General features: G+C 44.9%; 1 protein-coding gene across 1 annotated transcript in view; it reads left to right on the forward strand.

Annotated features, from left to right (window-relative positions):
- The window catches only part of ATRNL1 (attractin like 1), a 1,808,663-nt gene that overhangs the window by 866,544 nt on the left and 916,754 nt on the right, over positions 1–25,365 (forward strand). Inside the window, exon 16 of the mRNA XM_086919594.1 lies at positions 17,052–17,265. Coding sequence (XP_086775720.1) covers positions 17,052–17,265 — 214 coding nt within the window. The remainder of the gene's footprint in view (positions 1–17,051; positions 17,266–25,365) is intronic.

Below are 25,365 nucleotides of genomic sequence, written 5' to 3' on the forward strand. Positions count from 1 at the left end.
CATATGTAGACATAGCTCATGAAGTCCAAATACGGCATGGCTACTTCCACTAGTTCCGAAAATCCACAACGATTTCTTGGAAAACTTGGCTTCAGCAGTTAGGGACGTCCCCTTGCTTGAATATTGATTTGTCCAAGAACTCATGGAGTTTTCAAAGAACTGAGACTCTTTGATGACGTTATTATGTCCAACTTTACGTCAAACTCGGCACCTTTAAGGTATAAATATGCCCACACTTGTCCTAGCAAACACACGGTAGTTTGGATCAGTTCGACTATCTACTTGCCCGAATCATCTCGCTACAGCAAGTGCCGAAGGAAGCCAACCCTCCAGCAGACGCATTGAGAGAGACGCTGTCTTTTCTCCTGCCGAGAAGTCCAGCTCCAGTGTTTCCAAGATCCCCTTGCGGAGTGTTGGGAAATAGATGCCTAAGACAGAGAGATACCAGACCTCCTTCATTCTAAACCAAGGTACAGAGCTGATTAGACCCTAAGAGAAATCTTGGATAGATTCTTGGCAAAAGAATACTAAACTTGTGCTACACCACACTTACTTCTTCCCTCGTACTGGACATAGGTTAGGTACATCGGTGTAGGCGTATTTTAGAAGCACCAGTTGAGTACTTTTAGTCTTTATTTATTGATGTATGTATTTTATGGCTTAGAAACCATACCATGCTTTTACAGTATTATTTCATAATACTCTTCTTGCTGTACGCATTATACTTTACAGCCAGTATTACGAGTGGAGCAGTTCATTTCTTCTGCATGAGAAACAAGACTGTTCAATAAATACTTTTATTAAATACTCCCATCTCTCTATTTCTCTGCACCTCTGATGAAACAAAGCATGCATGATTGACTGAGTAAAATATCTATCTATTGTTTCCACGACTCTGAAGATCAATTTTATCTTGGGGAAACAAAGTTGTCATGTTTATGCAGTTGTCAGAAACGAATCCCTTCTTGTTTATTCGAGAAAGTTTCTAGTGACCTCTGAGCTAGCTGGCACTCACACTTAAGTCTAAAGTATTCGATAGAGACCTAGTAGACATAAGTCCTACGTCAAATCTATAGGATATATTATTCCAATGCGCAGAGCCTATTGGGAATATAGGAACTACACTACACTATCCTTTCCTGTTATCCCCAAAATGTACCATCTTAATTCGAGTGGGACCTGAAACGCCATGAACGACTCCCTCCCAGTATCGTTGAATGTTGGGACAGGCTCATACTACGTTAAAAAAGGAACCCTCTTCTCGTCTGAGTCGCAGTGACCCCCATCGATGTTGGAGTGTTCTTGTGGATACAACCTTTGTAAGATACGAAGTTCAATCAGTCAAAAGTGTGTATGTGTGGCTCCCTCTCAAGAGCACTGCAGTGCCTCTGCCCAGTCATAATCTTCCAGGAGACCAACATCTGTTTCCCATGCCTACCTCAGGGAGCCCAGGGGTCTGGAGAGTTGTTGATATGCTTATGGTATGTGAGAGATATTGCTTTTTCTTCTATTGGGTCAAGGAGAAGCCGGTCCTCAAGGAGGGTGTACTTTGGTAGCTGTTCTCCTTTGTGCAAATGATATCGTAAGGCATGCCTTAACTGTAAGTATCGGAAGCACACTGTGTCCCCCATTTGATACTCAGTCTTTAGGTTCTCGAATGAGATCATTGCTCCATCCCGCCAAACGTCACCAAGGTAGTCAATTCCTAGGAGGCTCTATCTTCGGATGCCCTGCAGGTGTCTCACCTCCTGCGGCCCATCTCAGTCCCTGAGCGGGGTCTGAGCCGTCAGTTTATTATCCCACCCCAGCAGTTTTGTTGCCTCTCGCCTCTCTTGCACTACTGTCTGTGTGTGCATTGGGAGCTGTTTCTTGTGACTTTTTTGGTAGAGCCCCACTGGATAGCCTTCAGCCCCCATGGCATGTCGGTCCATCCGATATGCTAGTTCACTGGTAGCCGCAAGCACCCAATCATTGATATTTATCAATTGGGATTCCAGGTAATAGCACCTATTGTCTGGAACCGCCAGGCAGCCCTCATACCCTCCAAGGTGAAGTTTGCGCAATGCTATCTGTGGGCTACCTCCCTCACACAGCAAGCCACGGAGTTTGCTATCGTCCGGAAGACGTTGTTCTGAATTTCGCAGGGAATGTTCTGGAGCACGTAATAGACGTGAGAGGGCCATCATCTTGAAGAAAATGGCCCGACCCATCAAGGAAATCAGAAGCCGCCTTTAGTGAGTAACATCCTCCTGAAATCACCTTAGTTGCGGGACTAAGTTGAGAGACACAAATTCTCCCTCCCATGGTGTGATTCAGATATCCAGGTATTTGAACTCTTCTTTCCTTACCTACGCCTCACAGGCGGGCGTCGGGAGGGGAGCTCTCGAGACAGCGGAAACACCAGGGACTTGTCCCAGTTTATCTGGTACCTCGAGTAGCTACAAAACTGCTGGAAAATATTTAGGAGTATCTGGATGCACCTATAATAGAACGAATCATTTTTGTCCACCATAAGCGTGGAAGGGTATACTCAGATGTGAGTCCCTTGCTCATTGCACCATCAGGATTCAAGCAAGCCGGGCCGAAGACGGCTGAAATGCCAGAAACCGGACCCCGGAAGCTTGTTTCCTTCCCAGTATAAGAATTGGCTTGGTAGTTTGGTCTGCCCTGTTCCCATGATGCACTGGGCCAGGGTCTGACTAATTTGCATATAGCCAAGTTCTGAGCTGGGATGGTGCAGTGAGCTAAAAAACGGTGATGGATCAAGCCCTGATCTTTGGACTGGGTAAGAGTGGTCTGCTTAATTCAGACACTCAGTTCATCACCACCCCCTTTTCTGAATCATTTTTGTCCACCATAAGCGTGGAAGGGTATACTCAGATGTGAGTCCCTTGCTCATTGCACCATCAGGATTCAAGCAAGCCGGGCCGAAGACGGCTGAAATGCCAGAAACCGGTCCCCGGAAGCTTGTTTCCTTCCCAGTATAAGAATTGGCTTGGTAGTTTGGTCTGCCCTGTTCCCATGATGCACTGGGCCAGGGTCTGACTAATTTGCATATAGCCAAGTTCTGAGCTGGGATGGTGCAGTGAGCTAAAAAACGGTGATGGATCAAGCCCTGATCTTTGGACTGGGTAAGAGTGGTCTGCTTAATTCAGACACTCTGTTCATCACCACCCCCTTTTCTGAATCCTATAATAGAACATCATCACCTTACAGAGACATACGCTCCTCCCACCCTTCCTCTCCCGCGATGCCTTGGACGAGCGGCTCTTTGCATAACCACGCAGCGAGTGGCTTGAGTGCCAGCGTGAATATCATGGGGGTAGAGGGGCAGCCCTGGAGGATGTCCCTATGCAGTATGAATGGCCTGGACACCGTTCTGCTGAACCTGGACTCTTGCCATCTGGTCCTAATACACATCTTTTCATGTGTTAACGAAAAATTCTTCCCAAGAAAAGGTGAAGAGGAAAAATTGCATCACATCTCAAAGAAACCGGGGCAGATGAGCGAAATAACTGGTGGTTAAGTATTTCCATGATTTCCTTTTCCTGGACCCGTCTTGTTGCTTATAGAAGTGTTTTCCTCTTCAGTTAGATTTAAAGAGTCACAATTAGCAGGCTGTGCACAAAATCTAATTGTAATTTGATTTACATAGCTCTTACTACCCCAGCCGAGTCGTTGAAGTGCTTTTCGGCAAATAGCACACTACTCTGGAACCCAAAAGGATTAGTGGTGCATTAGTATAGGGGAATATGAGTTAAGTTGAGCGGTGGACATGTGAGTCTGTTAGTTCGATTGAATAGGATAATGGAGGGATAGAAGAGCGAAGCGTCTGGAAATTGTTATTTGGAAGATCATAGTAGTAAGATGCAAAGTATGCATTCAAAATTGTGTTAATGCTTATCTGCATAATCTTCCAGGTTTGTTTGCTGGTTAAATAATTTTGGAAACTGGTGTAACTGACATACCTATAAAGAATTAAGCAATAAAATGTATGAGAGGGAGGCGATATGACTAACTAGTAGACTGTGACTCAAGTTAGAAAGAAACAAAGAGGCAGTCACAGGCCCACAGTTCAAGGTAAGAGAGGGCGAGATACCACAAATACATTTACAAGCTAACTGCATCAGTGCTTGCCAAACAGCACCCCTCTGAATCATGAAATATGAATTTTCAAGGATTTTCAATCACAGAGGTCAATGCGACAGCAGAAGCCGCGGCAGGAACCACGCATGTCTTTGTGTGCGGTGCTAAATTTGTAAATACAGCCCTGGCTAGAGCTCATGATTTTTAATGTTCCACATAAAACATGTTCTGACAGTGTAATGAAACTAAACAGAAATGGATGATTTTTCAAGGGTGGAAACAAGGAACTTACATTCTTTGTCAGCCTCAAGCCACGCACCACTGCTGTGCATTAATGCACTTTAAATAGCTGACTCCAACTCAGCATGTGCCTAGACAATAGGGAGGAGTGCCCGTGGCAGCAAAATGTCTATTGGTGTTTGTGATGCATTGTTCGAATGAGTTAGAAATGGAGGACTTTTAATCACTGAGAGGCGATCCGAAGTCATAGCCTATCACAGTCAGACCCAGGGTCGGCCTGGCCTATAGGACAAGCAGAAGGGTCGGACAGAGATAGTGACGTAGCAAGGGGGGTGTCTGCCCCGGACTGCATGAGTTTTGTGAGTGGCGCCCCCCTGCTCTTACCTGCTTCTGTTGCATGAATCACCAGCACACACACTCACCCCCCACTCTTACATACGAAAGTTTAGCTACGCCACTGGACTGGGACAAAAAAACTGGCCTAGGCACCAAAATAAGTGGCTTCATTAGTGAATCAGATAGCTAAAAAAGTGGTAATGTCAGGGAAATGAATGTAAAAACTGCCCCACTGGGCAATAAAACGGCTCCACACACTGATCTATCAGACCAGAATCGGCAACTGCGTGATTGCCCTATAGGCCAGTCCAACCCCTGCAATCAGGCAGTGCACAACAGGCTGCTGCGACAGACCAGTGTGTGGGCGGGTTGTTTGGAAGCTTGAGAACCTGTTTTATGGTGTAGCGGGATGTTTTTTGCTGTTGATTTCCCCATATTACCACAAACATTGCATACAGCATGCTCAAATCTATTCCGTCTTAAATACTGTAGTGTAGCGGTCTAGTGCACGCACGTTGCGTGACCAGGTGACGTGCGGCGGAGGCCATCTTGAGATGCGCGCGCAGCCCAGCGCGGCATTAGCGCGAGTGCCGGAGCAGAGTACGGGGCTGGCTCGGCGCTCTCTAAGAAGTATCCAAATAAATACCTAGAACTGCACAACAGTGTCCTGTGGTCATTTGGGGCATCCTACTACATTACAATGGCGACGAGGTCGGGTTAGGAGGAAAGGAGAACCCCCCCCCCCCCCCCCACCCCCCGCAACTAAGAAAAAAAAACACAAAACAAGATCGAGCTGGACCAGGAAAACCAACAGACTGGCACCAGCAAAACCACAGGCCACCAGAAAACAATACTGCACACGGAAGGACGGACACCAGAGAGCGTGGCAGAGCCCACAACCCCAAGAAGGTAGGCGACCTCAGCACTGGGGGAGAAGATAGGACTGAGAAGGGAGCACATTGGCCGGGGCACCCCACAACGCTGAACGACTGGGAGCAGGAGCGCTGGCTACCTCCAGGAACAGTGAAGGGGCAGAACAAGAGACCCCCTAATTACAGACAGAATACCAGGAGGAGAACAGCGCACCAGGTAGCCCTAATAGCCACGGAGACACCCCAGCCACAGAAAGGCGCGAAAAGATGAGCACGCAAACAGCATCAGCGACGGCCCCTGTACAGTTCCTACCAAAACCAGGGGAGCCTCTCATGAAGTGGGAGGATTGGAGAGACTACATAGACAATTTCATTGAAGTGTTGGAGGACGAGAACGAAGAGAAGTTCTCCAGTAAACGAAAGAGACGGATACTATTACACAATCTAGGCCCGGAGGGGTTAAGGATTTTCAAGAACTTGGTACCCAAACCACGAGCAAGTACGGAGGACGATGTGTATGCTCATGCTATCGAGGAGTTAAACGAACATTATAAACCCACCGTTTGTGTGTCGATAGACAGGTACAACTTCCAGCAGAGGAAACAACTTTCAGGAGAGTCAATAGAAGAATATGTTGCTGCATTGAGAAAGTTGGCGTCCACATGTAGATACGACACGTTCCAAGATGAATTCATCAAGGACCAGATCGTAATGCACACTACGAGCGCTGCAGTGCAAGACAAGCTATGGGCCAGCGGCGACGCCACACTGCAGGAAGTAACGTTAATTGTCAGGAGAGCAAAATTGGCGCGGAGGTGCGCCGAAGCGGCAAAAAGGGAAACTGCGGTGAGCCCGATGGTGAACAAGATTGATGACGTTGAACGCCACAAGGAAAACAGGAGCAAGGGACCTCCTTCGAAGGGACCGAACAGGTGGCAAGGGAACCCGGGACCACCAGGTAGACAGACTGGAAACTACAAGAAATCGTGCTATAGGTGTGGGAGCAGGGCGCATGAAGCTCACGACAGGAAATGCCCAGCGTTTCGAGCCAAATGTATGTATTGCGGAATCATAGGGCACTATGAAAAGGTATGCCGAAGGAAATCCTCCAAAAGCATGGTTAAATACATTGACCAAGGACAAGAGGACAGAGAGGGGGAGGACCGCGGAGAGGAAGACACGGTACTCTGCATCTATGACCAAGTGTTGAGTTTGGACAATAAGAGGTCGACCAAGCCGGTACTGGACATGACCATTGGTGGCGTACCGATAAGTATGGTGGCGGACTCAGGATCACCCTACACTATTGTCCAGCGTGCAGTGTGGAATGACACTTTCAAGCCGTACCTAGGCCCAGACCTGGAGAAATTGGACATCAGGCCGGTTACGTACAATGGGGACCGCATACCCATGTTGGGGTTCAGACCATTCAGGTTTGAATTTGGAGGACGCAGGGCCTACTGTAAGCTGTACATATCGGAGAAAGGTCCATCAGTGCTGGGATGGCTGGACCAAGGCGACTTGGGCATCAAACTGGACCCGGGTGGCAAGGAGCAAATCCTGCTCACAGAACTGGAAGCATGGCCAGACTTAGATAAGTGGAAGACAGAATTTCCCAAAGTTTTCGGAGGCACCATGGGCAAGCTAGAAAAGTTTGCGCACAAAATTATCCTCAAGGCAGACGCCATACCGGTGGCTCACAAGTTGAGGAACGTACCGCTGTCAGTGAGAGAGGCGGTACAAGTGGAGCTACAGGAACTAGAAAGGAGAGGAATAATCGAACCAATCACATGCGCCGAGTGGCTGGCGCCCTTGGTAGAGGTTATGAAACCCAGTGCAAAGGTCAGGTTCTGCGTAGACCTGCGAGAGCTGAATAAAAACATTGTGGTAGAGAAATTTCCCTTGCCAAGGATTGAAGAGATGCTGGCCATGACGAGAGGCATCAAATGGTACTCTACCATTGACTTGACATCCGCATACCATCAGATCGCCCTGCACCCAGAGAGCAGAAGTTTAACATAATTCATAACCCCCTTCGGGTGCTACCAGTTCCGCCGCATGCCGTTTGGACTAGCTTCAGCGGCAGCGGTGTTTCAGAAACTTATGCACCAGTTGTTCAAGGATATGGACGGCATCCAATATTTCCAGGATGATATTCTGGTAATGGGGCGAGACAAATTAGACCACGTCGCCAAATTCACGAAAGTCCTGAAAACACTAGAAGGAAAGGGCCTAACGACTGAATGGGAGAAATGCTGATTGGGCATGGAATCAGTAACGTATTTGGGACATGAGATCGGTGTGCAAGGCATCACACCCAAGGCAGAGAACGTGAAGGCGATCTGTGACGCACCCCCGCCTGCCAACAAGGAAGACGTCAGGTCCTTCTTAGGAATGGCGGAATACTATAGTAAATTTGTGCAGCATTTCGCAACAAAGACACAACAAATGAGAAAGCTTACAAGAGAAAGCTTGGTGTTCCACTGGACGGAGGAAGCACAAGGGGAGTTTGAGAGCATCAAGAAGGATGTGGTAGGAGCCATACCCCTACAAGGATATGATCCACAAGGAAAAACTGTGCTAATTACGGATGCCAGTGATAAGGGCTTGGGTGCCGTGTTGATGCAGGATCGAGGACAGGGAGTGATGGAAACACTTAGCTTCGCCTCGCGCACATTGAGTGACACGGAGAAAAAATGCAGTGTCATAGAGAAGAAGATGCTGGCCGTGGTGTGGGCTATGACAAGATTTAGACAATTCCTGTGGGACACCCGCTTCCAACTGAAAACAGACCACAAGCCCTTGGTGAAGGTATTAACGTCCAGCAGCCACGCCAGCGCCACCCCCAGGATCTCAAAGATGACATTAAAATTACTAGAATTTAGGTATGATGTGGAGTACATCCCCGGCAGTCGTAACAGAGTGGCGGACTACTTGAGTAGAGCGGCGGCCATGGAACCAGGGGAAGAGGACCAAGCGAGTGGAGAAGAGATGGTGGCTCTGACAGATGACCAAGAGAAGGTAATCAGTAACCTGGAGTGGAATGAAGCATATAATGAAGACCCCATCATGCAGGAGGTGAAGAGGTACATAATGCAGGGCTGGCCAGAAAAGAAACACACCAGCACAGCCCTCAGAATGTTCTAAGAAATAAGGGAGGAATTGTCGGTGGATGATCAAGGAGTGTTCGTGTATCGGGGAGACAAGGTTGTTCCCCCCGATGGCATAGTGGGAAAACTATTAGCGTTACTCCATGAAGGACATCTGGGGATAGTCAAGATGAAAATGAGACCCAAGCAAGGATATTGGTGGCCAGGTATGGACCTAATAACAGAAAGATACGTCAGAGAATGCCCACAGTGCCAGGGAGCAGACAAAACGCTCAAGCCACTGCGCCCCGCACTAGGTAAATTTGACCCTCCACAAGACCCGTGGGAGGAGCTGTCCATCGACGTCTTGGGCCCAATCTTGGATGGACAAGGCATACAAAAATACGTATGTGTCATCATAGACAGATACTCAAAGTGGCCTGAGATGAGGTTGGATTAAATAATGGATGCGGAAACAATCTTAAATTTCCCGGACGACACTTTCCTGAGAGAGGGTATTCCGAAGTCGATCCTAAGCGACAATGGTCCACAGTTCACTTCGGAAAAATTGAATAACTTCATGGAAAGAAATGGCATCCTCTCCAAGCACTCGTCGATCTACCACCCGGCAGGCAATGGTCTAGTGGAACGATTTAATCGTGTGGTGATGGGTTCGGTGCAAGCAGCGATAGCGAACAATAAGGACTGGGAGAAGGAAATATGGAAAATGATATGGGCCTACAGGATCACCCCCACAGGTACAGGATACAGCCCATTCCAAATCTTGAGAGGCCGTGACCCTTTCACGAAGGACAATAGAGTATGGAAGGAGAAGACCATAGTGAGCCAGTGGTCTCAGGCAGCGGTCCAGGCAAACCTGGAGAAGGCCCAAGCCATTTATGCCAAACATTATGACAAGCGGCGAAATGTAAGGGACACAGGACTGGAGGAAGGTGAATGGGTGCGAGTGAAGCTGGCAACGATGCAAAGAAAAGGTGATAGCAAATACAGCAAACCGTTGCAGGTGAAGGAGGTGTACGACAGGGCCGCTCCATTGAGTGACGGAAATGTGTGGTCACAGGACCGCATGGCGAGATGCAACAAGGTGCTACAGTGGGACCAAGCAGGAAGAGGGTCTGATATCGCAGAGGAGCCTAGAGTAGAGGAAGGACGGTTCGATGGAGAAGCAGACATTTATTTTATTTATTTATTTTTAGAGTTTTCTATAGCGCGAACTTGAACCGATAAGGTTATCAGAGCGCTTTACATAGCACCAGTTCCGTTACATGTTGTCACAGCAGTTTACATAGAATCAGTTACGTTGCACATTTCAGGATCTTGAACCGATTAGGTTATCAGAGCGCTTTACATAAGACAGCATTCGATGTCCAGTGCCCTCCTCCGCCGTGTAGCGGGGGACCTCATCCAGCCCTCCGAAAGTCGTCGAGCTGTCGGGACTAGGCTCCTGGAATTTCAGCTGACTTAGGATTACACGCGTTACAAAAAGGTGCAAATAGAAAAGAAAAAAATTGCAAATGTACAAGAGATAGAATCACAAGAGGAGGAGATACAAATGGATATACTCTAGGCCTATACTGGTCAGAGGCAATAAGAGAGACAGTAGGAAAGTCAAAAGGACAGTGAGAGATCACTAAGATGGCGGAAGAAAAAGTTAGTAGAAGAGGCACGTCATATAGAGATAATGGCGGGGAGCGCGAAGGTCCGAGTCCGAAGGTTCAGAAAGAGGGCTGGCATAGCCAGCAGGTCCAGGGGGGGACAGGCAGTCCGCAGCAAAGTCGCAGCCTCATCGTTCAAGAGGAGCTGGGCAGGGGAGTTCAATCCGGAGACCAGAGGAGGGTCAGGGGAGAAAGACCCCCGGCGCCCAGGCAGAGATGGAAGGCAGCAAAGTTTGAAGCAAAGGTTCCCCCTGGCATGCGTTCGTGTCCCTGGAGCCTGTGTCCGCCGGTCATCGGAAGCGTGTCCCCAAGGGCGCCATCTTGGAGTCAGGCACCGTTTGCGCAAAGCAGCGTGGTCAGTGAGGGGGGGTGGGGAGGGGCACATTTCTGACCTCGGGCCCAGGCCCGTCTGTTGCGGAGAATGGATGCATGGCCCCCCGGAGCGGAGGAGAAGAATCTGGTGAGGAGCAAAGCAATAGAGGCAGTCCCAGAGTGGAGAAGGAGATAAACTCAAGGGACCAAGGGAGAGCCTGGCTGCATTGAACAGTGGGGGGGCCATCGCAGAGACTCCTGTGAGAGAGACCATGGCCACCCCGGTAAGACTTACCCGCAGGGGCAGAGCAGTGGTCAAGCCCGCTAGGTTCCAGGACTTTGACATGAGCGGCGGACTGTAAGTTACAGTTTTCATTGTTTGGAAAAAAGGGAGATATGTAGTGTAGCGGTCTAGTGCATGCACGTTGCGTGACCACGTGACGTGCGGCGGCGGCCATCTTGAGATGCGCGCGCAGCCCACCGCGGCATTAGCGCGAGTGCCGGAGCAGAGTACGGGGCTGGCTCGGCGCTCTCTAAGAAGTATCCAAATAAATACCTAGAACCGCACAACAGTGTCCTGTGTTCATTTGGGGGCATCCTACTACATTACAAATACCTTACAAAATAGTTATTCAACACGTCTTTACAAGTTTAAAACTGCCCCACTTTGCAAACATAGTTTGTTTTAGCTTTCTAAACACTAAAGGGGCCACTTTTGTTTTGGGGCTGCAGTCCGGCCCTGGTCACACATACTAAGCTGTTATTTGATCTGGCGTGACAGGGCTTATGTCCAGAATACTTATTGTAACAAATTCTTTAAATTATACATAGTGTGTGCTGCCTCTCCGAGCAGGGCAGGGGAGGCGTGGTTTGCCCACTCCTAAGTCTGCAATGGCCACCAGTCATGTGCACTTTCCCACTTCTCCATGCAGGCTGCATTACCGCCTGCATGGAGAATATGCCCACCCCTCCAGCCCCTAGCTGAGTGTCGTGTCATGGCGCTCAGTCCAATTGCCACACTGCATTGCAGCTTTGTGATTGGCTTAGGGGAGGGAGCCTGGCTGCCTGCTACCTGTTCCTGTGTCAGAAGCAGAAGACCAGGAGCAGAGATGCAGAACCCAGCGGCGATAAGGTAAGTGATTTCTTTTCCCCTTCTCTCCGCAATTGCAACCTCCCGCACGTCCTCTCCCCTCCTAGCGACTGCCCTCCCCACTATTGAGCCATTCCAGCCGTCACTGCTCATCTCATTATCTAATTGATGCATTATTCCACCTTCTAGGAAGTGATTGCAATGCAGGGCACAAGCAACTATTTTATACCTCAAAACTGCACTAAATCACCACACATTAGTTTCTTATTCTCATACATGCACTGTATGAAGTTTTGTTTTTCACTGCAGCAGGCCTTTTTTAATGCTTTAGTCAACACTCAAAATGCGGCCAGACCTACTGGCTGCCTATGCTTATGAAAGATCTAAAAAGCAATACAATATATCACCTGTTTCACGTGCGCCTCTAGCTCCTTCACTTTCATACTGTTCAGCAGACTGGATCTTCCTGGATCATTAAGGCCTGTCTAGCTTAAAAAAAACATCTGGAAAATTCCCAGCTGCCCATCATCAACTAGTCTTTCCCACAGAGGGATCTACTGGGGGCTGGCAACTCCGGTCTGTGCAGGAACACAGTTTGAGCAGGTTCCACCACTTTACCAGTAGGCACATGCTAGTAACAGAGATGACAAGGAGCAAAAAAAAGAGCAAGGCGCCTAAACCTGATTGCGCCAATCTTAAAAAGATTAGTTCATAGAGTAGCACAAAAACAGACCTGCCTAAAACGAGAGAGGAACAACATTATAGAGCATTTCAGCCTGTCCTTGGAAATCTGAGGTCCAGGCCCTGTCCTGTGACTTGAAGGGACTGACTGACTGACTGACTGAAGTACTTATAAAGCGCTCGAATGCCACAGCGTCTTGGCGCTAGGATGACTAAAGAGAGCGGTGAGAGCTGATCTTAGTGCGAGGAAAAGAGCCAGGTTTTCAGTGCCTTTCTGAAACATAGTTTTGATTTTTGTGAGCACAGTGCAGGGGGCAGAGAATTCCATAGTCTGGAAGCTTGGTAGGAAAAAGATCTGCCGCCCCATCGCATTCTTCTTATTTTAGGTTGGCATATTAGATCAAGATTGGCTGATCTCAGCGTACGTGATGGCACGTATCAAGGGAGAAGTTTGGCAAGGTCGTCTGGTCCCATACCGTGCAAGGATTTGTGAACCAGACAGAGGGCCTTAAACTGTACTCTGCACCTGACTGGAAGCCAGTGAAGTTCCCTGATGACTTTGGATGTTGGGTGACGATGGGGTAAGTTCAGCAGAACCCTGGCTGCGGCGTTTTGGATTGCCTGTAGTTTGTTCAGTTGTTTTTTTCCTGTGCCCAAGTAGAGTGAGTTGCAATAGTCTACTCGGGACATTACCAGGGCGCCCATCAAGGGATGCATCATTCGTTCTTCCACTGTAGGTGGTGGACTGCTATCCATGCCCTGGGTGCATCACATAAAGCAGTGCTGGCAGCAGACTATGTTGAGAGAGAGAGAGATGTGAATAAAAGAGGATCCACTGCATTTTTATCTTTCTGAGCAGTGGACTGAACAGGCGAGGCACATGGAAGAGACGCAGTGTCTGACCCTCCTCAAGAAAAAAATGTGTTTTGCTCAGTTCAGTCAAAAGAAGCTTTCTCTCATCCAATGATGTGTATGGTCTGGAAATGTGTAATTACTGAATTGGTTCTTTAACTGATTTCCAATTATATGTAGATTTGGGTGTCATCAGCAGAAAAGGGGGTTTAGCGCACCCAATATTTGTGACTCAGCGCTCTGTTTATCCAGAAGTGATCATGACTGTGGACAGATCAGAACACTCAACAGATGACATCAATAGGAGAAGAGAAAGACATCTCGACTGAATTATTTTTTGGAGCACATATCATTATTGTTAGAGAGATATGCTGACAACCCTGGTGTCGGGCAGGTTGAAAGAGTTCAGCCCTTTCTGTGCACTCCAATATCCTGAGCATGGCAGTGAAGGTGTGGCTGAAAAAGAGGATTGATGGCAAAATGGGAGAAAACTGTGAAATCTAATTCAGCCCCAGCATTAAGGAGTGACATGTATCTCTCGTTCCACCCGCAAACATACTTTTGTGTGGTCAGCGGCTCTGAAATGAAGCAATGTGCCTGCATTCTGCTTTTCTGTCAAAAGAAATATTGTAATTATTGTGAATGAGTTCTATGAGAATACAGACAGTTTTAAAAGGCTACAGTCTATAGAGGTGGAAAGGGAGGAACAATACACCGAGAGAATGCTGGCCGGCTGGCAGCTCATCAGAGGCTGCCGTGCTCGTAGCCGGCACAACCTGTGATCAACGGGATAAGGTGAAGAAAGTCATGTCATTAGAAATGATGGTGAAGAGATGGGTGTGGCTGCTCTGCTGTTGCCCAATATCAGTGGTACAAACTAACGCACTTCATTTCCCTTTCAAGTTTGTGAACTCACCCAGGGCGGACAAGCTCCCTGCACAGTTCTATGTTTTGGCTGCCTAATGAACCTCTATCATTTCTACCAATCATGTTCGAGGGTAAAGCCCTGGAAAGAAATCAGAGCCAGAATGTGTGCACTATCCACAGTGTTTTCAGTTGCCCCAACTGCATGCCAGGCAGGGCAGGTAATAAGAAATAAGAGTAGCCCTCCACAGGATTGTTTGCTTCTGCTGATTCTGCTTAACTAAGCAAAACTGACTTCACACTGCCAGTGACCATACTTGTCGCAAGACCTGGGGAGGGGCCTATTTCTCCTTGTTCCGCAGTGATTAGAGGAAGAGCACACAATGCCTGAGATCTGTCAGTGATTTAAGCTGTCTGTCTTGTCTATCCTACCTCCTCTAACTCCACACCTGTTCTTCTGAATGTCTGATGGAGGACACAACGCTTCTGCAATTGAGGGCCATAAAGGTGGGCCCACTTTCAGAAACTAAATACAGGTTGTTTCTGGTTTTTATGCTGAGGACTGGATTGTAGTTCGCTGATTACTGTTTATTCTCTTCTGTTCCACTGAGTCCTTCGGGACTGAGGTCACGTCTCAAGCCATGTCCTTACTACTACGTTAAAAGTATAGTTCCTAATGTGAAAGAAGAAGACTCACCTCCTCTGAAGGCCACTCTCATCATTCGTCCAAGGGGTAAGAGGCCCAGTGAGTGACAGGCAACAATAGTCGTGAAGGACTTCTTGCCTAGTGTAGGTTTAGTCTGTCTAAGGTGAGCATGCCTCTCTTGTCTTTAATTTCAGACCCCCTTCTGGGATAGATAGCCATAGACTCCCTATGGGCTCTCCCCGCCAAAGGTAAATGGAAATCTCGTCCAGACTTAGGAGGATCTGTGACTACATTCACTAATTATGCACTGGATAGCCCACACAGTAGTACATGATGAGTGGGGATTCCGCATGAAAAGGGTTCAGTGGCAATCATCAAATGCAATCCTATAGCGTTACTGTCCTTCATAGCACCATATAGGCTCTGATAGGACATGATAAAGCTGTATGCTTGCTGAGCATCAGTACAGAGCACAGCTTTGCCTGAATTCTTGATATGCCAGCTGACCACTTCAGCCCTGGTCTGACAAAGATGATTGCCGGTGATAAGTAGTACCTTAAAGTGCACAACGTGAACAAAAATGCCTCCAAAGCTTACCTCGGAGACCACCCTCCCTAAATGTATTGTTCCAGATTGCTCCATGCTGTCAGGATGTCATGTGACACTGAGAGCCAATCAGGAGGAGCTGCACTGCCTCTTTTTAGTGAAGCCTACATTGGATTTGATTCTTCTCATCCAGTGGACTTGTCTGGTGGGTGATTAAGCACCCCTCTGCTGGTTTTCATCCTGTGCGGCCAGCCCAGCTCAGTAGGTAATAATGGAAGGTTCCTCCTTCAAGTTGCCCTTCCGAGTTTTATTCTTGCCCCCAACCTCGTTTCTTTTCTTTTTTTCTTGGTGGAAACTTCACGAATTTGACATTTCATAAACAATTAAGCTAATAACATACAGTTGTATTTCTCACTAGCTGATTTGTTATGCCTCACGCTGACCCAGAAAACATTCACTCCTTGATGCTATGATGCAACGCCACCTGAATGCCAACCCACAGCAAGTGTGCTCTCCCTTTTCTGATCTCCCTGTCTAATCTTTGCTAGATTCCCATGCCATCCTGCAATCCATGCAGTCATTGTGGAATGCACCAAGTCCCTCTGGATCTTACAGGAAATGTTTCACCCTCATTTAAATAATATGGCCAAAACACCCAACTCCAACTGAGGCTTCTGAATGAACAATGATACATCCCTGACCACCATTTTAAAGCAATGGCACAAGCTTCAGTGTTGTCAAGACTGGATTATAGGATTTCTCTCTTTGCCAGAAAACCTAAAAGTTCCTCTTTCTTCTTTAACCCCTTCGAGGCTGATGACGAGCTGGGCTCGTCATGGTGTAGCCTCCTCAAACACTGATGACGAGCCCAGCTCGTCATGAACAATGGGTTTTTTAAAAAGTCAGCATACAAGCAGAATAAGAGCAGCGCGCATGTGGTTAAGGCTGCCCTGCTCGCTGTGTGGTGTCTTGTCTAATGTCTTCTTTTTTCCACCACATGCTGATTGTCCACATTATAGAGCAGCGACTAGCTATTCATACAAGTGTGTATAAAAAAGTCCCTTTTCATTCATAAAAACCTTCTCAAAGGCTTTTCCCACTGCCTTTTCCACAAATCAAACATCTTGGTTTGAATCATCCCTCTGGACACGCCAAACTTCTAGAAGTACCTCACCCCGGCACAATGGTTCTCAAGTTGTAGTCTGAAAATCTGGAACTTTCTCTTCCTGATCTTCTTCAGGAAGCTAAGTTTCTATGCTGCATTAAAAAAAAAGAAGTGGCTTTCCCCCTGTTTGCGAACCATCTCTCATCTGCGGCCATGCTGTCTTAGATAATGGGTTTGTTCCACTATTGTAATTGTCTTCCATGTGTTTATTCTGTATCCTTACTTTGTTCTGTCAGTAACATACATTTTTCTTATAGCTGTACCATGTAAATAGCTGACATTGAAGTGCATACCTCATAACTCTGCTTTATACTGTATTTAACCTTGAATAACACATTGAAAAAGTGTCTTAATGCTCCCTTGAGTCTATTGCTCACTAAAGTAAAATAGATAATTCTAATCTAGTCCTATTAATGACCCTAAGCACTGTGGAGTAAAGTGAAAAGCCCATAATGAGCTATGCTCAAACGGAGTATTAGACAATTAAGATGTGCTGAACATATGATGGTGGTCGCGAGATTGTTCAGTGGTACAGTTGTTTGTGGGGTTAGTTGCAGACTGGTCTAATTGTAGGTATTTTTGTTTTTCCTTTGTAGAATATAACACCATGGGTAGGGTTACGGAAGATCAATATCTCCTACTGGGGCTGGGAGGACATGTCTCCTTTCACCAATACATCCCTCCAGTGGCTGCCAGAAGAACCAAATGATTCTGGATTTTGTGCCTACCTGGAGCGACCAGAGGTGGCCGGTCTGAAGGCCAACCCTTGCACTTCCATGGCAGATGGACTTGTGTGTGAGAAGCCGGTTGGTGAGTAAACCACAACTTTGTAACAAGTAAAATGTTGTTTTAGTTATTTGCTCAAGATTTAACCATGGCTATCTCTGTTTTATTGTTTTTCAGAGTGTCCACATTGAACATTTCTAAATAATTAATTAATTGACCTTTTGATTTAAAATGATGATTTGCATAACAACCAACAAATTGAGCATGTCTCAAAATGGCGGCCCTGGGAGAATTTTATTGTGCTCACTTTAATAGCCACTGGGGTCTTACTGCTAAGCTATCCTTTGAGCCACTTCCAGAGTTCTCATATACAATATGTTGTCCTTTCTCGTGTGATTCCCCAGTACCCGTATCTATGCAAACAGCCATTTTAATGGGCAGCTGTGGTCGCAAATCCCCCAGATGCAGCACAGATGTTCATTTTACAGTTGCTGATTGTAAGGCATCACACATCTCTCGAGGGAGGCGCTGGCACAGGGTATGCTGCATGAACCACCAGTTGCCATGTCTAGTGTAACATTGTATGTTAAACCTTCCTTTTTGTTAGTTACACTGTTAGCATAAATTTGCCAGTTGTAACTTTTCATTATGTTTTTCTTTTTGAGTGTGCTGTTCTTGTGCAGAGGGTACCATTGTTTACGGTGAAGGCTACTAATTCTTCCTAGACTTTGACCATAAATGCTAGCCGTAGACTGGCAGATGGTAAAAAATAAAACGTGTACCCTTTTAAAGTGCGTTACCAGATCCCTATAAGCATACAGGGTGCAACGTGGTAGATAATCGTAAGCAACATCATCATTATGGTCATAAATACTGATTGTAAAATTACGGGTGGATTTTAGCTCCTTGGTGATCTCAGCACTCTGCATCCTGGCTGCGACGTCCCTCACCACAAAGATTCTGGTATTTGTCCAACTGCAAACAAATGTTCAATCAGTTGACGTGAGTTGTGACTTTAAAGACCATGAGGTAGTTTGACTCCATAATGTGGGATTGAAAATGGACCCTAGCAGATCTGAAAATGCTAAGCTATGGCACCAAGTTATGCCTGTCTCTGATGCCAAAAGCCTCACTCTCATGCCTTACTCTCATGCCTGGCATCGCAGACATTTTTGAATAACCTACTCAGCTGCTGAAAGTTAACATTTTTATACCAGTTTGAAGGTAGATTGCACACTATCCCACAACTTCAGTTTCTGCGTCTGTGATCTCCTTGGGTTCTGTTTTGTCACATGATATCCTTCGACGTGTATCAAAACGTACATTGTGCCATGCATTTCCTTTTTTTAGCTTTTATGCTGATGGGGTGCTATAGTAGTACTTTTTCACCAAGATCTGCGATTCACAGGTTATTGTTTTATCTATAGCAGCACAAAGAGATAATGGATGTAATGCTGAGCATTGTCAAACATTCACCCTCCGTCACAGATCTGGGTTAAATACATCGTTTTTGTGCATGCCACCCCACCCCTGTTTGGATCCAGCCATATATCTGTCTTACCCTGCTCCCCATGGAAATGTTCTAACCCGATCTGCCAGGCCAGGTCATCCCTGAACCGGAAAGAAGCATCCTGGGACTGGTTTCAGGGTATTGCCCTTCATCAGCCAGGCTAGCTTGATTCCAGTGGCACAGTGAGCAAGGAACCCTTGTCTGGGCATACCCTTCCCACTTAGAGTGACTATCGTAACACAAAAAGATGTTGGGCGGTATGCTGAACATTGTCAAACATTCACCCCCAGTGTGTTATTCAAATAGTTGCAAAGTTCAAATGGGGGAGCACACATTTTGTTAACTATAGAAAGCACTGTACAAGCACCTCCTCACTCATTCACTTAATTAATATCAGGTGCCTGGCTGTACTGTGCAGGAACTGAAGTTGTTTTGTCACTGTAGCTCTTTGAGTGCTGAATTGTCATAGAGAGGATTAGAGGAGATAAGCCCATCATGTACCCAGTTGGAGAAGAGCATGAAAAAAAGATTTTATGAAATCAAGTGGTTCTCTATATGCCCAATATTGTTGACAGAGTGCACCAAAGGAGAGCTTCAACTACAGAAAAAGCAGAACCACTAATTCAAGGCTTTTGGAGATCTTGTCACAGATATGTTGGTGTTAAGGGATCTTAGATACATGTGGAGTGGAGAAGTGTGGCTCACTGGTTAGAGCAGGCACACCCTGGAGCAGAGGTCAGACCCGGGACCAGGGTTCAATTCCCGACGCGGCAGGGTCTTGAGCTCAAATGTCCATGGACTTGACAATTCTCGCTTCGGTGCCTGACCTAATCATGGGTTCACACTCTGCAACTCTGGGCATTAAGCTTGCTTAATCTCCACAACGGCCCCCCGCGGCGGGATGCCTGGCTTTCACCTTGGGGATGCCCTGTAGGGGCTATCTCACAGGGAAAAGCCAGGACGGTTTCCCAAGGCAAGCGCGGAGATACCCCTTCGGGGGTCGATTCTGGCGCTATATAAGAAACATAATAATAATAATAATAATAATAATAATAATAATGTTGAAGGACTGAAATAAGGAATTGTTGAGCAGTTCTGTAGGTAGACTCATGCACCATAGAAAAAACGTTGAAGCACCCCCCCTCTAAAATGGCAACCATCAGAGGTACGTCAGTACTAAGATGCTGTGCGTTATCAATTTTAAATGGCAAGTATTCTTATTCTTAATTGATTCAGCATCCAAAAGAAACAATGCAGGTATCGCAGACAGGCTTTTATCTGATTGAATAATCAAATGACAGTGGATAGAACAATTGTGCATCTCTCCTGTTGTGGAAGGACTGGCAAGATTTTTTGCAGCAACCCAGCTCAGAATCCAATATGAAAATTCACCTATGTTTTACTTTGATAAGCCTTATAACTAAAATGAGAGGGCAAAATTCTGGAGTGCCTTCCACCACTAATATTTCAGTCTAACGAATATTTAATTTTATCCAGTACTTACTCCTTCATCAACACCTTGCACTAGGAAAGTTTTGCAAGTGTTTCAAACGAAGCCAAACGAGGTGATAAGGGCATGTTTAGACATTAAATGAAATTGATAGCAATCCCATTGGAGGGTTCCAACATTTAAGCAGATTTGTAGCTGAAGTAAAGTGTAGAGGAGGACTTCTTAAATATTCTCTATCACAAACCAGGCGTGTGAGGCCTCCTATTGCTGATAGGTGGAAATACCTGGCCCACTTTTTGTGTTTAATGCTAAATGTTGACTCCAATCTGTTGACCTTTTGAGAGTGCCGCTTAGGGGCCTCCAGCTTTCTTCTAGAGATGATCAATAGGTGATTGCTTAGCCATGATGGTCTAAGAAAATGAGAAGGTAGACTTTCAGTAAGATATTCCCAGAGGAATGGCTGGTTATCTGCAATAAAATACTCTATATATCTTTCACTCCATATCATCTCTCTATGTACATAAAATCAATTACACAGCATTTAACAGGCACAATATTATTTTTAATATTGACAACATACATTTCTCTGCCAAACAATGTCATTGTCATTTTAATTTAAATCCTTTTCTAATGATCCATGATAAAAAAGAGTGGCATTCTCGATTTTACTACATCTACACATGAAATCAGAAACAGTAATTCCTCCAGAAATGTAACTCCCTTATTGGACCATTACCTATATACCTGAAGTGGTAGCTTGCTTGAGACGAGCTTGGCTAACTTCTAGCAGATATACCCCTGTCCTTGGAAAGAAGATGTCATAGTTTTCGAAGGAATGCTCTTTTGAGATGAAGTACCACAAGAGATGACCTATGTATGTATCTTTGAATCTAGGTCACATTGATCTCTGGAGAAATTTCTGTAAGAAGATCCTTGAATAGAAAGGACTCTTCAAGCAATATTGTGCGAGAAATTCGGTCACTTGAGAAATAACAAAGTCCTCAGAGCAAAACTTCAGACATTCTCTAATCTGTTTCTCTGTCAAGGAAATAAATAGAAGGACAGAAATTGTGGCAAGAGCATTCAATGACTTTATTCCATCCCGAATTTGCACGTGACTTGTCTGACCCTCTTGACTGTACTGAATAGTAATGCTGACTTTTCTGATCAGAAGAGGAGTTTTGCTCCAGGCATGATACCAAAGCGAGATTATTAGTGCCTATTTGGAGCCCTAGTTCCTCTGTGTACAGACTGGCCTCTGTCTGATTTGCTATGCCTCCTACCCTTGTTCTTCCTAAGATTACAGCAACGTAAACGCTTAATGATAGCTTACCAAGCACATTTCAGAGGGAGAATGTTTAATGAATCAAAAAAAGGAATAGGCAGGCTGTGCAGGATGTAGGATGTTATATGAGAAAATGTGTGCAAACATATGGAAGGAGGATTCAACACAATATCAGGCCTTTCCTTAACGTAAAGGCTGACACTTTTAAATTTCAAGTATTAATGAGAAGCATTTTCATTTAATTTGCTTTTTATCATTGCCTGACCAGTATACCCCTGGGCTTACAAGTAGCTACAAAGATAGGCTTACTAATAAAGAGCTATGGATTGTGGTTGTACCTTGAAAAAATATTATTTCTAATGGTCAAACTTAAAGGACAAATAATGTGAAAATGATACAGAGTCAAATTATAATACAGGTAGTTGATCGGAAGCATGAAGGATATGTGAAGAAAGCCCACTTGGAATAAAAGATGAATGGAAATTTAAATATATTTGGAGTCTATTTGGGATATTCTATATTACTGTCTAGACTTTTCAGAGTTCCGAGACATCATTATCAAGTTAGCAATGTTTAGTTCCATCCTCAAATGGTGTTGCGGGCAGCAGATCTAAAAGCATTCTCTCTTGGACACTTTAAAGTGCCCCTCTATTCCCAAATGCCAATGAACACAGTCTTTCTATTTGGAAGTTAGTTCGATGGTTCACTTGATGGGGGTAGAAAACCTCTCATTTGAGAATCTTCATTGGTCTATGTGTAACCCACCCAAAGCAATCAAATGGTTTTACAGAGTAATTAATTCATCACTTTGAGCAAGGCCTCAAAACACTTTCAGTGGGCAAGTAAGAGGCTACATTGTTCTGTATTGCTGATGGCGTGTGGGTTTATAAAGATGTCCAAACTGCGTTTTTTGGCGTCATGCATGAGGTTCGTGATGTGCTCCATTGAAGTGGTGGTTAACTTGGGGCTGTGCTTAAACATGGAGTGAAGCAGAGGGTGGTGGGAGAAATAGATACATTTGCATGTTTCTATTATGCTTGCTGCAGTGACCTTCTGCTAAAAGAGTGCATGTAGTAAAGAGAGTCCAGAAAATGACTTGGTGATGTGTACATCGGTGGAGGGTGCGGGTTAATATGATGTGCTGAATATGAGATTAGAACAGCGCATGGCGCTTTCTCAGGCAAATGAGGGCATTTGAGGGACTGTAGACTATGAAGAGGCCTCAGCGCACACAGTTTCGCCCATTCCCCATTCCGTTACCTGTAGAAGCATGGAGACTAGCAACTCGTTTTGTAATTTTCTGCAACATAAGTTGCGCTCAGCTACTTAGCTTGGCAGGTTCACACCTTGTCTACCTCAGTGAAGCTAGATAGCTCCGTCACTTCTACTAGGGATAGGTCCGTCAGGTGTCATGGTGATCTCCTGGAACCTATACATTTGTCAAACTCTAAACTATTCAAAGGACACTATTCTCTGTCAAAGTAAAGCAAAATATGTACTGGCTATTCTCCAATACACCACAAGATGGTATGTGGTAGATGTGCTCCTATCCACAGTATTTAGGATAGTTGATATACAATGCACGTAACACACAGACGATGTATGAAACGAAAAGGAATAACCCATAAGTGATCTACTTACAGCGCCACTTTTAGAGTGGAGCAGATAGCGGCCATTGTGTATTTTGTGAATGAGGTATTGTATTATGTGAATGAGGTATTGTATTGTGTGAATGCATAGACCGCTTCACCATGGCCACCTGCTCACAGCATGTGGTTGAAAGGATGTTGCATGCATCTTGTCCTACGTGAGAGGTGTTGGACAATATCATGAAAATACTAGACAACAAAGGAATTGAATTGTATCAAATTGTAACCACTTTGTTTCACGACGTAGCTGTACCATGTAATAATAATTGTGACTGAAAATAAAAAATATGGAACAATGCAAGAAATATGCACAATTTAACAGTCAGTTTAATAGTGAGTTTTCTTTTGCATTAAATGCTGTGTTTAGTTACTAAAAACAATTACAAGATGTTATGAACACATTTAACTGTTACAAGTAAATAAATAAAACCACACTAAACAAAGATCAAGTCCAAAATGGAGAACATTTCCCTTAACAATGTTGCCCAAGTATTGTGCTACTTTGATGTATTAAGAGGTAGGTTTTCCTTCACAAAGTTACTGAACTGTAAGTTACTGCTTAGCAAAGCATTAAAGAGAAAGAACGTTTGAGCCTCATTGGGAAGGCCAACCACATTTTAATGAGAATGTACAGGGTATTGTCAGACATAACTCACATTATATCTAGCCCTTTATTTCTTCCCATGTCCAGATTTGGATCAATTGCCATATTTTGGTGTTAGTTTGTTACGTATTTTTGTTCTTTTCACTTTTGATAGGATTCTGGATGATTGTGAAGTAATCTGAGCGGTTATTATTTGGTGCACATTTAGTTTCAACAAATATAAGATCAGAAGTTATGTTCATCTTGCCAAATACGAATCTGCTTTTTCTTCATCCTTCCATATCATGATTACTCTAATTCTTTGACTTGATTGTCTCTATTGATTCCTGTTGTTTATTGTATTGATGTTTGGTAAGGTTGTGGATGCTAGCTAGCTCATTAACTTTTGATTTGTTCCATTTAATTTATTAATGGAGCTTTCAGTTCTCCTTATGTCTTTTACCTTATGGTGCTTATATTATCTGTTATATGTTTTTCCTCAGTTGTGGATTTTATGATTCCTGTGTCAGGGGTTAATTCCTTCCCAGATGTGTTCTTCTTTGTGGTAAAGTCTACACTTACACATGTTCCATCTATTGGGTGATTCTCAGATTTGTTCATTAGTGAATCTCAGCTCCATGATCTCTATCGATTTGGCCACATTTCCCATTCTTCTGCTTCTTATCATTTTCTCCTTTTTCACCTTTCATTGTCCATTTATTTTTTGCCTTTTCTAATATTTCTTATATGCCCCCCCCCATATCTTCCCATTTGTAAATAGGTCCCTTTTTGTGCTTCAGAAGGGATCTAGACCTTTGTCTATGCCTTGTCACTTCCATCAGTGTTACATTTTCCTCCAATCTTCTCAAAGACTTCTTTCCTTTAGCAAAATACACATCTCTGCTTTTCCACTTTTAAAAGTATGTATTTGAATTGAGCTCTTCTCACATCTGGTTTTTGAACCATTATGATCTAAGCATACTTTTGGTTTCGTCTTGCCTTGGAATTTAGTGGCTGTGTTTTTCTACTAATTCTGAGACTTCTGTTGATCAAACCATTGGCATTTGACGTTATTGCTCTTGTGATATCTCATTCTGTGTCCAACAGATTCTGATGTAGTTTGATCTAATAAACCGAGATTTAGAGAGGTGAAGAAGGTGAAGAAGAGTCCTCTAAGTACATACAATAATCATGAGGCATACAAGTCCCAACCAAGTGCACATTGCAGAAGCCACCTAATATTGAGCACTACCTCTTCCCAGCAATATTTTTATAACTTTCTACATTAACTGTGAATCCATAGGTATATAATTAAAAATTACGCCATTTCAATTACTGTTTGATGAAATTATTTTTTTCTCCAATTTTAAAATATCAAAAAATATCAAAGTTACATGATGAAATCTGATGCAAATTATAGTACCTAATTTTGCTCACTTTTAGCCACCATTGACTCTTAGCACAGAGCTGATCATCTAAATTCGGGTCCTGCTTTAATTCAGATACTATCTATAGAACTATTTTTGGCTCCCCACTATATTCAAACTTATGGTCTGGCTTCCATGTGCGGCTCAATAATTGACTCTCAATTACCTCATCTCTGTCACTGGGTCAGTACTGAGATATAAATGTTACCCTATGATGCCCCACACAGTCCTTTCACTTCATTCCAGTTACTGAGTGATGTAAAATCGCCCTTATACCGCT

This window comes from Lissotriton vulgaris, chromosome 5 (genome assembly GCF_964263255.1).
Source record: "Lissotriton vulgaris chromosome 5, aLisVul1.2, whole genome shotgun sequence".
Lineage (NCBI taxonomy): Eukaryota > Metazoa > Chordata > Amphibia > Caudata > Salamandridae > Lissotriton > Lissotriton vulgaris.